This window comes from Triturus cristatus, chromosome 3_1, assembly GCF_964204655.1.
Source record: "Triturus cristatus chromosome 3_1, aTriCri1.1, whole genome shotgun sequence".
Lineage (NCBI taxonomy): Eukaryota > Metazoa > Chordata > Amphibia > Caudata > Salamandridae > Triturus > Triturus cristatus.
In genome coordinates this window covers 276,988,447-277,004,958 of record NC_140583.1, presented here as the reverse complement: position 1 = coordinate 277,004,958, position 16,512 = coordinate 276,988,447, and the positions used below count along the sequence as shown (strand labels likewise).

General features: G+C 45.3%; 1 protein-coding gene across 1 annotated transcript in view; it reads right to left on the bottom strand.

Annotated features, from left to right (window-relative positions):
• The window catches only part of CYP11A1 (cytochrome P450 family 11 subfamily A member 1), a gene marked incomplete at its 5' end in the record, with an annotated part of 240,157 nt that extends 225,250 nt beyond the window's left edge, over nucleotides 1-14,907 (bottom strand). Inside the window, one exon of the mRNA XM_085646136.1 lies at nucleotides 14,612-14,907. Coding sequence (XP_085502262.1) covers nucleotides 14,612-14,907 — 296 coding nt within the window. The remainder of the gene's footprint in view (nucleotides 1-14,611) is intronic.
• Nucleotides 14,908-16,512: the final 1,605 nt, after the last annotated feature.

The window sequence follows — 16,512 nt, the reverse complement described above, 5'->3', positions numbered from 1 at the left end:
TCTGTAATTTTCTCAATGTCTGTAAGGCTTTCCAGTCATCATTCTTGCTCCCTGTTGCTGCGCTTCCATCTCCAGCGAGCAGTGATGGTGCTCTGAGTATTTCTGCCACTGTGTCATTGTCAATTCTTAGGCCGGGGTTGTCCATTCCTGTGTTATTGATGGGCACCCGTAGGGTGAGGCTGCTAATTGTGCTATTATGGGTTCTAAAATTGAGGCTGCAAAGCTCTGTAAAGGCACATAAGGTACATTTTTTGTGAGAAGAAGAAAGATACAGTTATAATGTCCCATGGCTAACTGCCGTACCAATCATAAAACACTACGAGAGAGGGGGACACGGAGCTGTAAGGAAAAAAGGTAGGTCCAGTACCGTTGCTCCCAAGGACTAGCATGTACTCACTGACTGGTAACTGTTCCTACACTTTTTTCCACATTCAAAGTGGTTTCGTAATTATAATTGGTATTTCTCATATCCAGCCATTTCATATACGGAAGTACAGAATGACACATGCCCCCCAACTATAACAAGTGCATACTTGCTATACTGGGTCGCGCAAACTATGACTCCAACATGGCCGACAGCATCTGCACATTTGACGGGGTAACGCATTGCAGTAGCTGACTACGTCAAAGAGACCACGCCACCAGGCAGAGTCACGTTACTTCCACCTACACACAGTTTTAACCGGGCTGCCGGTCCGGTTCATCTCTGCGACTTCCGACCAGCGGCAGAGTAGGTGCCTAACAAAAAATGAATGTATATCCTCATGTAACGTAACTGGTGCTATATAAAGCGCTCTGATACCTGATTGGATTCGGGTCAAGTTTGCGCTATATAAAACTCTGCAAAAAAAAAAAGTATTGGGCCATTACGAAGGGGCTTACTTGTGAGTATTTCTCTGCGGACTCTCAACCAGGAACACAGGTACAGCCAATCACGCGTTGGGCTCACATTTGTAACCATTGTCCTACTGATATCCCCCCTCGAGACTGAGGGGAATCGCTGAGGAGGCACTCCATTCTATTGGAAGGGGTAATTAGTATGAGTGCTTTGAGTGAGTGTTTCCTCACAGATGTAATGTCATGTAACTGTATATTCGATAGAGAGTGGTTTGCACTATCAAGCCGCGATAATTAACTGCCTTAGTACACTATGGCAGCCACACCTCTCTTTGTTTTCACCCATCGATTGCTCTGTGTATGCAATGGAATCGGTGGCCACCATGATTCAAACGAGTGTGTTTCAATTATTCACAAGGGGAAAGCATGACATGCACACACAAGGCCAGTGCATGAGACCTCCCCACCAACTAAAGACAATGACAGTATTAATCTGTCATACATGCACATGTGGTAATATGACAATGTCAAGGGCACATTTTCCCGCACTTGCCACAACAAGATGCATGGTGTAACCAATACGCAGATGCTGAAATCAAGTTGAATGTGGATATTTGTATTCACTGTGACTTTTGTTTGTCTCTATATGTTTGTCTTCCACTCCTGTTGTTTTTCTCCATCAGGTAATAACAGGAACACGATTGAGATGTTCCCATGAATGCTATGACGTATTCTCACCTTAATAGAGGTATCATAGGAATATAGGGTGTCCTTTTTCCCTGGTCCTATTTTTATTTCACGAATATACAATGCACCGTCCTGACGAAGCGCACTAGGATCCATTAGGGACCTTTTTCAAAGCGCGAAACATGTTGACCAAATTACACATTCACAAACACACATGGGCACTGAGAGCAGCAGAGTAATACCCTGACCTCTACTATATTTGTTACCAGAGGTGCTCCATCTCCTCTGTATAATTCTTTTACTTTTACTTCACGGACCTGCGAATAAAAATGGACTTCAGGGTACCGGGGGGTGGGGGGTAATTTTAATACAGTTGCACTAATCCCTTTTAGGCCCACACACCCACATTCACAACTGGGGCGTCTCTTAAAAAGATCCCTGACAAAGAGCCCTCTCCTGGGACCCGTGGAAGACAGCTGCGCCACCCCACGAGGTGCAATGCCCGATGATGAAGCATGACACTCACAAGAGTGTGTGAGGGCGATAATTTCTAAAGGAGAAATTCCCTCACCTTCATCAGGTTAGAACCACATATAGAGACAACTATATTTTCTTCTCTGTCTATGTAACCAAATGGGTTATGGCTTTTTTTTAGGAACAGTTACCAGTCAATGACTACACATTACTGCTTTAGAACATTATCCTACAAACATGACATGATTGTTGGAGGATTTGAATAATAATACATATCTAACCATCGCCAGTGAGTTTAAGAACAAATCCAAATGGACTGCAGTATTACCAAGTGGCAATACAATAGATATATTCCACAAACTGGAAATTGGTCATTTAAATAAATACACTGATAGACAATTGGTACGTAAGCGTAGACTTAAGGATAACTTGACGAAGAGTGAACGATTAACGCTGGGACAGTTGAAACAAGACAAAGACATCATGATCAGAGAGGAGGATAAAGGAGGTAACATTGTGTTCATGAATACAAATGAATATGAACAAGAAATCTTTGACACAATTGAATAACCCAACTTTTTATGAAAATTGAAAGAGAATCCTGTGTGGCAGCTCACAGATAAAATAAATGGCTATCATAAATTATGGCATGATATATGTTTAATTGATGAGGATGAATGAACAAGTTACTTACCTTCGGTAACCATATATCTGTAAGAAACATTAGTAGTGATAGATTCCTTACCTTAGAATTACCACCAGGCGTCAGACTTGATCCGGAAAGTTTACGTCGGCAGGACCCCTGCGCGTCGGTAGGTGGCGTTGTGCGGCTCCGCGTCCGTCATTGGCGTCGTAGTCCCCGAGAGGACGTCGCGGGCGCTAGTTAGACACCGACCACGCGCGCTGACGTCAGTTCTGTACACGACTTTCCGGGCCAGGAACGCAGAGCCATGCAAGATACTGACCACTGGTGCATTGAAACTAGGGCCCTGAAAGGGATGACCTTCACCCTAGAAATCAGTTTGCAGAATGGGGAGGATGGGTGGGCGGTAAGGAATGTATCACTACTAATGTTTCTTACAGAAATATCGTTACCGAAGGTAAGTAACTTGTTCATCTGAAAGAAACACATAGTGATAGATTCCTTACCTAAGAATAGATACCCCAGCAAAGGTAAGTAACTTGTTCATCTGAAAGAAAGACATAGTGATAGATTCCTTACCTAAGAATAGATACCCCAGCAAAACCAACCCCGGTGGTGGGTCCGCTAACCAAGATCACACCAGGAAGTCTCAGAGAACAGAACCGCTAAAGAAGCCGTCTCTCCGGACTCGGCTGTCTAGGGAATAATGCTTAGTAAACGTGTGCAGCGAGGCCCACGTGGCTGCCTGAAAGATGTCTTGCAGGGGGACACCACGTCCCAATGCAGTAGTGGCTGCAGTAGCTCTAGTGGAATGAGCATGAAGTCCCGCTGGAGGATCTTTTTCAGCCAAAGAGTAACAGGCTTTAATACACAAGACAACCCAGCGGGAGATAGTCCTCTTGTGTACCGCCCGACCTTTCTTGGTGCCAACATAGCCAGCAAAGAGTTGGTCATCCACCCGGAACTGTTGTGTGCGTTTGAGATAAAATGAGAGCGCACGTTTTGGGTCCAGACAGTGGATCCTCTCTTCCTCTCTGGAAGGATGAGGAGGCGGAAAGAAGGTGGGTAAGGTATTAGTCTGCCCAATGTGAAAGGCTGTAACAACTTTTGGCAAAAAGGAAGGATGGGGCCTGAGCACAACCTTGTCCGGATGGACCGATAGAAAAGGAGACGTACAAGAAAGAGCCTGGAGCTCACTCACTCGCCAAGCGAAGGTGATGGCCACCAGGAAGGCAGTCTTCAAGGTCAAGAGATGAAGAGGACAGTTGTGAAGGGGCTCAAAGGGAGCGCACATCAAGTATGTAAGAACCAGATTCAAGTCCCACTGTGGCATCCCGAAAGGAATAGGAGGAAAAAGGTGTGCCTTTGAGAAATCTATTTACAACAGGGGAACTGAAAAGAGAGGGCTGATCAGGGAGCCTGAGAAAGGCCGAAATAGCAGAAAGGTAGCCTTTGATAGTGCCCAGAGCAGAGCTCTGGTGGGCCAAAGAAAGAAGGAACAAAAGGACTTCTGAAAGCGGGGCAGAAAGGGGATCCACAGCCTTTGCTGTGCACCATGTCACAAATTTGTTCCACCTGCAGGCGTATACCACTTTAGTGGAGGGACGCCTGGCTGCCAGAATGACATCACAAACTTCAGGAGGCAAGTCGAAAGGAATCAACTGCCGCCGCTCAATCTCCACGCAAAGAGGTGGAGGGTGGACAGGTTCAGGTGGAGGACCGTCCCCTGCTGCTGTGACAGAAGATACCCCAGAAGAGGCAGTCTGATCGGAGGATCGATGCTCATACTGAGTAGCTGGGTATACCATACTCTTCGAGCCCAGTCCGGAGCCTCAAGGATGACTTGTGCCCGGTCGCACCTGATCTTCTTCAGCACTCTAGACAGAAGTGGTATAGGCGGAGAGGCGTACAATAGACCGCAATTCCACTCGCGACAAAAAGCGCTGCAGAGCAAGTGCCGCCTTGGAAATTCCAATGCGCAGAACTGATGACATTTCGCATCCTATTCGGTGGCGAATAGATCTAACCAAGGCTCTCCCCACTGCTGAAAGAGAACTTGCACCACCTCCGAGTGAAGACGCCATTCGTGATCCCATCATGCACTTGCGGCTGAGTTCGTCCACCCTGGTGTACAGAGAACCTGCCAGGTGTTGAACCACCAGGAAAACTCCCTGATGTTCCAGCCAGGGTCACTCTGACCGAAAACCGGGACAAGGGCTGAAAGATCGGAATCAGAGCCCGTATATCCCAGACTCGCTGTTCGGGAGGATAGACCCAAAACTGCGCCGTGTCCAGAACTGCTCCGATGCAGAGGAGCTTCTGAGAGGTAATCAGGTGCGACTTCAGCACGTTGATTGAGAACCCCAGCAACTGCAAGAGGTCGTCCGTAGTTTTGAGGTGGGAGACGACTGTCTGGGGCAAGCGAGATATGGGAAGACTGAAACCCCTGATCTGCGCAGATGAGCTGCAACCACCGCCATCACTTTCGGGAACACCCGAGGGGCGCTGGTAAGGCCAAAAGGGAGCACGGTGAACTGAAAGAGCTTGTGGCCTACCGTGCACCGCAGGTAACGCCGGTGGGCCTGCAGGACTGGGATGTGGAAATAGGAATCCTGCAAGTCTAGCGCTACCATCCAGTCTTGTGGATCGAGAGCAGACAAGACCTAAGCCAAAGTGAGCTTCTTGAACTTCTCTTTGCGGAGGACACGATTGACGTTCCGGGGGTCTAAGATAGGACACAGGTCCTTGTCCTTCTTGGGTACCAGAAAGTAGTGGGAATAGCAACCACAACCTACTTCTGGCATCAGCAACCACAACCTACTTCTGGCGTCGGAATGCGCTTGATGGCCCCCTTGGACAAGAATTGACTGGGATCTGCGCTTGCTGGCGCGGAAAAAGAAAGAACTGACGTCAGCGCGTGTGGGTGGCGTCTAAGTAGCGCCCGCGACGTCATCTCGGCGACCACGACGTCATCTCGGCGACCACGACGTCATCTCGGCGACCACGACGCCAATGAGGGACGCGGAGCTGCATCATGCCACCTACCGGCGCGCAGGGGAACTGCTGACGAAAACTTTCTGGATCCAGTCTGACACTTGGGGGTAATTCTAAGGTAAGGAATCTATCACTATGTGTTTCTTTCAGTTATATATATTTGAAGGTGGTTAGACCAAGATTTCCTTGCTTGTACACTCTACCCAAGATACATAAAAGCATGCCCTTTCCACCAGGTAGACCTATTATATCCAATAATGGAGGTCCCACCGAAAGGTTATCTCATTATGTCGATTTGTTTCTTAAGCCATTAGTTAGCAATCTCCAGTCATTTATCAAGGATACAAAACACATTCTTAGTCTCCTAGCAGATGTAGTATGGAACAGGGAATGATTTTGGCTACACTAGATGTTACATCTTTATATGCCAGCATCACATCTGATCTAGCAATACAAGCCATAAAGGGTCATCTAAACACTAGACCGGCCACACAGTGGGAGCATTCTGAAATGCTATTAACAATGATTGGTCTAATTCTGAACAATTATGTGTTTATGTTCGAAAAGAACTGGTACAGACAGATCCAAGGAGTGGCTATGGGTTCCAGATTTTAACCTTCCTACGCCAATCTCTCTATGGGATGGCTAGATGATGAGTGGATCTGGGGACAAGGGGTACATAATGGTGCGACTCAATTTTATATTGGGGACGCTCTATAGATGATTGTATCATAATCTGATCATGACTGACATTGTCTTGCTACGTCTTCTTAGATGTAGAGTTGTTTATCCAGGTTAATTAGTTACAGAGCAGACTTCATCGAAAACCTTCCTCATGCAATTCAATATTACATGTGACTAGTGCACACCCTAGACACCAGATTCAGACCATTCCTTTCGGTGAACTAACTAGGGCAAGAAGAAATTGCAGCAATAATGGTGATTTCATAACATATATGGAGAACATAAAGTCACGCTTCTCTGCTAGGGGATTTGAAATATGGACTATCAGGACAGCCGATTGAAAGATTCTCAAAATCAAAAGACAGGATAAACTAACTAAACATGATGAGACAGAGAAAACGAGACTAATCACTAATTACAATGGCTTATCCAAGGTGTTAATGAAAAGCATGCGCAAACATTGGTACACTCTGTGGGCAGATGAAATATTGGAAGAGTTCATCTCAGAGAGAACCAGTATTACATACAGACGGGTGGGACACTGAAATCACAACTGAGTCCTAATTATCCTAGACATAGGACAACGGCACACTGGTTGATCCAACATACATTGGGTTTTTTCAAGAGTGGATATTGCACAGTTTGCAATGAGAAAAAGAACTTCAATGGGGTAATATGTAGTGTACATTATAGAAAGTGAATGTAAATGTATCTATGTGAGCATTTAAGAGCACTTAAAGAGAGTATAAGTGAACACCTAAGATCGTTGAAATAACAAGATGTGAGATATCCGATGACATTACATGTGATGGAGTGTAAGGTGCAAGGCCAACATATACGCTTCACCTTCTATGGCATAGATCATATGGACCTAGACTCTTGAGGGGGCAATAGGAATTCAATCTAAGAGAGCAAAGAGGCAATATGGATAATGTGTCTTAAGGCCGTTGAGCAAGGTCTCAATACCCACCAGGAACTACAATACTTTCTAGGAGAGAAGATCATATAAATATTTATTTACTCTTTTTTTTTTACTGACCCTTGGGGATAGAGTGAATATATAGAGAATAACTGAAATGTAGATGAAATGGAACTGTTATACATGTCAATGGTATGTTAACACGTTAGAACCTGTGAGACAGGATTTTCCCCAATGTTGCATAATATATGAACTTTGCTGGAATAACTTTGTTAAATACGTGGTAGATTTGATTATGTTCAAAGTGGGACGTGATGCCTTCTGATATGAAGAAGGTAAATTGATTCTAATATACTATAATCAGTGGAGCCATAATGTGACGTAACATTTTTGTGCATCAATATTACATAGTGTGATACCTAAAATTGAATTTATCTAAGTGCATCAAGTGTTGCTGTAGACCTAAGGGAAGAGATTTGATATTAAACTGAAGGTGCGGTCAGGCAGGGGGTCCATACTGATTACGTGGTAACTTTTTAATTTCGACGGTTGTGGCCGGATTGACACAGTATAACATAACTTGGACTGTGTGTGAAATTCCAACTGTCCAACCTAATAATCTTTGGAATATTTACCTTGAGACCTTACATTTGGATATAAAAAAAATATGTCGACAAGATTTGTTTTGGGGTCACAGCTGCAATTACAATGTGTGCATTAGCAGGACCGTGCATAGCGGCTGGGGAATTATAGACTTGTACTTTCCCAATATGGCAGCCGATTTGCATGAGAAATTCACTAACATCAGACGCGCTAGAGCCAGACGGCCAGCAAGTCAAGTTAAATCCCCTAGTGGGCAAAGGTATTGTTTCCGCTAATCTGAACACAGAGTAGACGGCACCGAGAACGGATGCGGGTAAATCGTCCAAATAGCGTACTCGTTAAAAGTGGGGTGTTCCGGCCACATTAATTTACAGCACGGAATTGGGTACACTTAGGGTAACAGTAACAGGCGGTTTCTTTTACTTGTAGGAGGAAGAACTTCTGATTTCGTTTCAAGGGGTATTGGACCCAGTATATAAAGGGATGACTCAAAGACTGGAGCACAAGCAGCTACACACGATACAGTGAGAATTTTTGATTGAGAGGTGCTAATGATCTTTAAGTCAATAATGTTAAGACTGATATAGAATAACGATTGCTACTGACATGGTATACTATTGATACACAGATTGTGAAAATACTGATGTTGAACACCGGGACAGAATTAAAACCGAATTCAACGTAGGAGGGATCCAGAAGGGGCTGATTGGGCCAGTGTAGATTGCAATCAACATTTCGATGAGTTGAGTTCCTTATCCTTGCTCAATATCATTTAGGTGATTTGGCCTGTTGGTAAAGAGGAAGACAGGTATGTGTCCTCCAATAATGAGGGCTTATTGTATGCAAGAGATTTGTCAACAATATTTAGGATTGGGGGTGAATCACTTTTGGATGAAAAAATACACTTCAAAGTGTTTTCAGAACTGCACCATGTCCCACGTTTCATGATCTATGTAGCATTAAACTATAAGTGCACATGCCATTGTGGCAAGTCGATGTAGATACACTGAACATTGATCTAAAAGTTGGTCCAAATGAATATGCTTGGGTTTCCACTCAATATACACACCGTTCTTCGTATTCTAAAGCCATAATGTGTAGCACCATAATCACAGGTGCTCTGCAGTGTGGTGTGTTGTATGCACACTACAACCAGATGTTTTTTTATATCCTGTAGCCCTGAAGAAGTCATGGGGAACTCTCTGTAGGATGAAACACATGTTGGCTGGGAAAAAGAAGTTAAGAAAATAAAGAATATGGAAGGAACCTTTCTGCATTAATTGTCTACATGAACTATGATATGATCTAGCGTGTGCTCAGGGTCTTGGTTTGTACGAATATAAAGATCCTCCAGATCTGATTTCAAGGGGGCAGGGTGATTCCTTCTTCCCTTGGAGCACCGCTACTTACACTGAGGGCTGCTATGCAAGCACGTGAACAGTGAGCGGAATAATTAACCTTGTATATATTCACCCAACTGACTTGAGTCTGTCTTCACTTCTTCCCGGCGCTACTGTTGGAGTTTTGGCACATTTATGAAATTGTACATTTTTACCAATGAACAGAAAATGGATTTACCCTTTAATTCACATGTGTACATTCATCATAATGATTGCTTTTGAAACAATTTTGCTATGACCTGTTAAAGTGCTTTTCCTTGCTTATGCTAACTAGGCATTGATGCCAATTTGTTTAAAATGTATGTCTCATATGTCTCACCCTGCACATTCACTGTTTATTACTTCTGCAGCACACAGTCAGGTTGAGTCATGTTTGTTTTTTTCTTTTGACATTGTTCTTGCTGCTTTTGAATGTGCATGTATGAGTGCAAGGGTGAGTGTTGTGCCTGTATGAGTGATGGGTGAGCATTGCGCCTGTATGAGTGTAGGGTGGGCGCTGCACCTGTATGAGTGTAGGGTGAGCGCTGTGCCTTTATTAGTTCAGGGTTAGCAGTGTGTCTTTATGAGTGAAGGATGAGCGGTGTGCTTGTATGAGTGCAGGGTGAGTTACGAGAGTCCACTTGGTGACTGGTGTGCCAGTATGAGTGCAGGGTGAGTGGTGTGCCTGCATAAGTGCTGAGTGAAAGGTATGCCTCTATGAGTTCAGGGTAAGTGGTGTGCTTGTATGAGTGCAGGCTGAAAGGTGTGCCTGTATGAGTGCACTGTGAGTTCTGTGCCGTTTTAGTTCAGGGTTAGCAGTGTGTCTGTATTTAATTTAATTTATTTTAACGGTATTGTAGAGCACGAACAAGACCCTTGTAGGTATCAGAGAGCTTTACAGAGCAAGTATAGGTGATATAAAGACATATAAAAATAACATAGATTACATTAGTAAGAACTTAGTAGAATATTATGGCTTAGCATATATATACACAAATGTATGAATAGTTCAAGTGAATTTGGCCAAGAGAATCAATTTCACTTCCTTTTTGAAAGATGACGTGTAAGGGTTCTGTCTCGTTTCTGGGGGTAACACATTCAAAATCCTGGGAGCCATTCCTGAGAAGGATCGGTTGTATGTTTGAAGGATGAGCGGTGTGCCTGTATGAATGCAGGGATAGTCATGAGAGTCCATTTGGTGAGTAGTGTGCCTGTGTTAGTGCAGGGTGAGTGGTGTGCCAGTATAAGTGCAGAGTGAGCGGTGTGCCTGTATGAGTGCAGGGAGAGTTTAGAAAGTCCATTTGGTGACTGGAGTACCTGTATGAGTGCAGGATGAACGGTGTGCCTGAATGAGTGCAGGGTGAGCAGTGTGGCTGTATAAATGTGTAGGGTTAGTCATGAGAGTCCATTTGGTGATCGGTGTGCCTGAATGAGTGCAGGGTTGTGGCGTGCCTATAGAAGTGCAGAGTGAGCAGTATGCCTCTATGAGTGCAGAGTGAGTGGTGTGCCTGTATGAGTGCAGGATGAGAGGTGTGCCTCTATGAGTGCTGGGGGAGTTATTAGAACCTACTTGGTGGCTGATGTGTCTGTATGAGAGCTTGGTGAATGCTGTGCCTGTTTGAGTGCAGCATGAGTTATGAGAGTCGTCTTGGTGACTGGTGTGCCTTTTTGAGTGCAGGTGAAGAGGAGTGCCTGTATGAGTGCATGGTGAGCGGTGTGCCTGTATGAGTGCAGGCCTGAACGGCATACCTGTATGAGTGCAAGGTGAGTGGTATGCCCGTATGAGTGCAGGGTGAGTGGTATGCCTGAGAGAATGCAGAGTGAGTGCTGTGGCTGTATGAGTGCATGGTGAGTGGTATGCCCGTATGAGTGCAGGGTGAGTGGTATGCCTGAGAGAAAGCAGAGTGAGCGCTGTGGCTGTAAGAGTGCATGGTGAATGGTATGCCCATATGAGTGCAGGGTGAGTGATATGCTTGTATGAGTGCAGAGTGAGCACTGTGCCTGTATAAGTGCATGGTGAGTGGTATGCCCATATGAGGGCAGGGTGAATGATATGCCTGTATGAGTGTAGGGTGAGCGGTATGCCTATATGAATGCAGGGTGAGCAGTATGCCTGTATGAGTGCAGGGTGAGCGTTATACATGTATGAGAGCAGGGTGAGTGGTATGCCCGAATAAGTGCAGGGTGAGCAGATTGCCTGTATGAGTGCAGGGTGAGCGGTATGCCTGAATGAGTGCAGGGTGAGCGGTATGCCTGAATGAGTGTAGGGTGAGCGGTATGCCTGTAAGAGTGCAAGGTGAGTAATGAGAGTCCTTTGTGTTAGTGGGGATGCTGAATGAGTGCAGGGCGAAAGGTTTGACTGTCTGGGTGATGGGTGACAAGTATGCATGTGTGAGTGTAGGATGAGCAAAGAAATATGTGTCTGTAACTGCAGAGTGAGAAGGGTGATGTGTCTGTGAGTGTAGGGTGAGTAATGTGACTGTGAGTTCAGGGAATGTGGCAAGTCTTTGATTGTGAATCCATATCCATTTTTAAACAAGCATTAGACATTAAATAGGTCTCGCATTCTTTCGAGTTAGAGCTATTGGCATAGCTCAACAGCTACCGGACAGAAATTGCCACTATGCAGGTGCCAAACAGAGCATTGCTCCGTGAACAGCCTGAAAGCCTAAAAGAATGTTGATAGCCTACAAAATAAAAAGGCAGATCAGGATGACTAAGAGGAACCACAGACGTATTGGGATGGCCAATGCAAGCAAATAATGAGTGAAATCGCCTGGGTGTGACCCAAGCACTCAAAGGCGGGAGAATCAGACCCAATGTACCAATAAAAACCCTGTATTTCTCAATGGCACAACAACAAACAAATGGCAATTCATGGGCATGCCAAAAGCCGATAGAAAAGATAACAACAGGGCTTGCAGACAGAGCATGCGCGCTGCCTAGGCTCGACCTAAAAATGGTAGCAAGCGTTCTTGAACGATATACTGAAAAAATACATCATTTACACCTATTGTTTCTCAATTTATTTTGGAAGGGGTAACCCCATGCACCCCCAAACCATGTTTGATTCAAGCTCGCTCACACTTAATATTCAGCTCACAGCTTTCTGCCCTGGCACTTTGAAAATGCACAAAGACACCACTGCTGATCTGGTATGTGTATTTTAACGGGCTGTTATTTTTGTTTTACAATACCAAACGTTTGCAGTGTACTGTGTTCTCGAGTGTCACAATTCATATCTCTTGCACATTTCCTGGATTGAATTTGAATTCACCAGTGCGAACTGGTTCTGTGCACTACGAGTTAACTAACTTTCCTTGCATCGCAGGGTAATTTTCACTCCAGTGAAAGCCAACCAAGATGGAACATGCATGCCTGCTTTTTGTACACCACCGTACTTTTGTAGGGTCTATGCACTTTGGAAAAATCATGCTGACTTTTTTCTCTGTAGGTTTGTCTTTCTGAGCTGCAGATTGTCACATAGATCACGATTTTTATGCACCTGAGAGAAAGCGAGAAACTTCGCAAATCCTGCCCTTTATTAATCTTTACACACACCCTCCTAAACCTTTTCAGGTAAAAAGAAAACTTTGCAACTTCCAACATCTCATCTAACATCATAAAATATTTCATCAAAAATCTCTTGGTCTCTGAGTTCAACTTGCTTTGCAGCCTCGTATTCACAATAGCTTTAGTGATCTTACAGGTTTTCCACCTCTTTGCGTTACGCTTATTTATTTATTTATTGGAAGTATTGTAGAGCGCTGTCTGTAGCCTCACCGTTACTTCAGAGCGGGAAAGTTGGTACTGAGAGAAGACACAATGGCATGGCATGAAGTTAGAGAGCAGTCAGGGCACTGTCCTAATGTAAAAAGATGGGACCCTCCTGCAGAATGTGAAGAGGTCCTACTAAATCTACCATATTTCACAGATATTCATTGGCCTTCGGCGGAATGCCTCCCCCCACTCCCCACCCCCCCATGGTCCCTGATGGGTGGGACTCCCTGCCTCGTAGGGGCTGCAGGGGTCTCCGTGATGCCCCCGAATTGTCGGGGGAGGCCCCATACTGGCATTCTTCACCGCGATACACAGTTAAAGTTACTCTTGTGATTATCCAGGCAGGGACAAACCACCCGTCTTCCAGAAAGCATCTTGAAACCCACACTTACTGAACCCTCCTGTGCCCATCTTGAGCTGTTTTCGGCAAACGCTCACAAACTCATTTGATGAGTAAAGGATGATTGCCTAAGGAAGGTAAAGACAATGAGGCACTGCAAACACTGCAATTTGCCAAGAATCGCACACGATAGTCAAGTGCAAAAACCCTGATAAAACCCAGGTCTCCAGGTTCTACAATTAACAACTTAGACTTTAGAGCTCCAGATGCCAGCCACGGGTAATGACAGTGTAAGGTTTTAAAAGGCACCTACTAATTATATTTTATAGTTAGCTCTTTTATAGCACTTCTCATCCCAGTTTAGAGTGTCACGCCACTTTACATCACACACAGAGAGTCATAAATCATATAAGTGTGTAAATCAATGTACAGGAAATGTTCAAAAACACAATGAAGTTTATAAGGTGTAGGAGTCATAGATTGTCCTCACTTGTAGCCATTATATGTTAAGAGAGAGCGGTTGGGAAAAACGCAAAGTCAGGATATAAAACTCACGGCAGTGATTGGGGTTGTCTGTGCTAACAAGACTTTATTAATACCCAGATTTTCAATCTTAAAATAACAACAGATTGCAAAAAATATACAAAAAAATCTAAACCCATGACTTACATATTAAATGCAGCTCCTTGATTTGAGAAACAGTACCCTGTGCTATATTAGAAGGACTGTAACTTATGAACTGGAAGTATCATAATGAGCTCAGTGTCAAAAGCAGTAGCCTGGTCATCTACATAAAATGCAAATCTGTGATCTGCATGTTAAAGAATGTGCTTTATAGCAGGCACATTAACCCTCTATGCCACCCTATGAGTCAAAGCTGTGATTGGACAAAACACAGTCCCCTCCCAGAAGTGCATGAAACCACCAGTTATTTCACGATATTATATAATCTTCTCAGAATTGCTGGTCACACAAAGATATCTACTGCAGATGTCTTAATCCTAACAAATATTTTAAAATACGGCCTTTGTGACCAATCAAGTGAACTAGAACAAATTTCTGTCAAATTTATCTTTTTTGCCAATTTCTTTGCAACCTTTTTTTTCTAATGTATGTGTGAGTTGACTGAGAGACTTTGCTTTTCGAGCTACGCCCCTCGAATCTGTACCCCCTTTCCTCTGTTACACTAGTTTATGGGTTCCACTTCCCGGAGTAACTTTTTTCAAGTTGCAGCATAGGGGAGGCCCTGTCTAAGCCCTAAGAGCCCTCACCTGTAGATGGGCCCGAAGGTCTGGAAGTTCTTCTCCATGAGGCCATGGATGTTATGGAAGCCGTCCTCCTTCCAGAAGCGGTAGAGGTTCACCCAGCCGTTCTTCCACTCGCCCGGGATCTCATCGAAGGGCCGGGGCAGCTTTCCCTGGACGGACGCGGACCCTGTCTCGGTGGTCAGGGCATGGACGTGGCGGCGGGAGACCGCCGCGGTGCAGCAGGAAACACCCCATGTAGGCCAGCGGGAGGCAGCCCTGGTTAGCATCCTTGCGCCGGTGCTGTGCAATATTTGGTACCCCACTCACTTCGCCTGTCCTCGGAGCTCTGCCCTATGCCACAGCCCGGACGGCTCTTCTGTGCCCCGCCCACTCACGGAGAGGCAAACCTCAGCCGTACCTCAGGCAGGTGCAGACGGATGCAGGCACGCCCTGGGCACGGGTACTGCTAGAAAACCACTTGGACGACACCGACTTCCCATAGTCCCGAGGGAAGTGATAGACTCCAGGACTGCAACCAGGCACCACCGCCCATTGAGCTAGAGGGCTTTTCCCCTCCGGCAGCTTCCCTGGGTGAAGCTGGCTGGGTTGGGGCTGCGTCGGTAAATCAAGCTAGTATTCTGCACGTCCTGCCAATGTCTTTAAAAGGCGTAATCAAGCTTGCAGTATATTTCTTTTGAATGCTTTCCATCAGTTCTCAATTGTTTCTTTTCAGAGATAACAAGCAGCGCCTGGATATTTAAAGTGTCGGGGATACAAGTATAAAATTACAGCAGAGTCGAAACCTGCTGTTGAGAACTTTGAACACCTCATCCTTTGCATAAAAATAACAGGGGTGCCCAGCAACACCCCTTTGCAACTAAAGACCTATAAAAAAAAAGGTCCTGTTAAAAGGCCAAAGGTTGTCAGTTCTATTTAAAGCTGAATATATATATTTTTTAAAAGCAAAAATACGTGAAGCTAAGACCGCATATGTTAACATAACTGCAGGAGGCTGCCTTAGTATATGGTGCACACTTACTTAAGTGAAGCACCCTGCACTAATCCAGACAAACCTTATGGTTATTTTAGTGGTCTTGGACAACCATAGAAAGCAGTGTAAAGCCGTTTGTTACCAGTAGTAACCATATAGTGTAGGTTAAGTGAAAAAGAACCACACAGTGTAGTTATAAAAATATGTATTTATTGTAAACACTCACTAACACATTGCAATGTCTCCTCCCAGGGGGATATAATCACAATACACACAATACTTCATGATGTGGGTGGCTTCGGATCGGAAGGGTGGTAGGTGGACGCTCTGGGTTCTGCCGGAGAGGAAGGACGTGGTCCAGTCGAGGGCCTTCTCTTGGATTCCGGCTTCTTGGAGGCGTGTTTTTAGTGTGCGGTGGCAGACCGTGACGAAGGCGGCTGACAGGTTCAGGAGGATGAGGGCTGATGTTTCGCCGTTGTCTAGTTGGTGCCTGATGTCGTCTGTGGCGGCGATGAGGGTTGTCTCGGTGCTGTGGTTTCTTCTGAATCCGGACTGTGACAGGTCTAGGATGTCGTTGTCCTCAAGGTGGCGGGTCAGTTGCATGTTGACGATTTTCTTGATGACCTTCGCCGGGAACGGGAGCAGGGAGATGGGCCGGAAGTTCTTGAGGTCCTTGAGGTCCGCCTTGGGCTTCTTGAGAAGGGCGTTGATCTTGGTGTGCCTCCAGCTTTCCAGGAAAGTAGCTGTCTCGAAGGAGATGTTGATGACCTTCCGAAGTTGGGGTGCGATGGCTGCGTCTGCTTTGTTGAATACGTGGTGTGGGCAGGGGTCTGACGTTGCTCCTGAGTGGATGGAGTTCATGACCTTGCGTGTCTCTTCGTCATTGACGTTGGTCCAGGTGGTCAGGCCGTTGGTGCGGGTGGGGTTCGTCGGG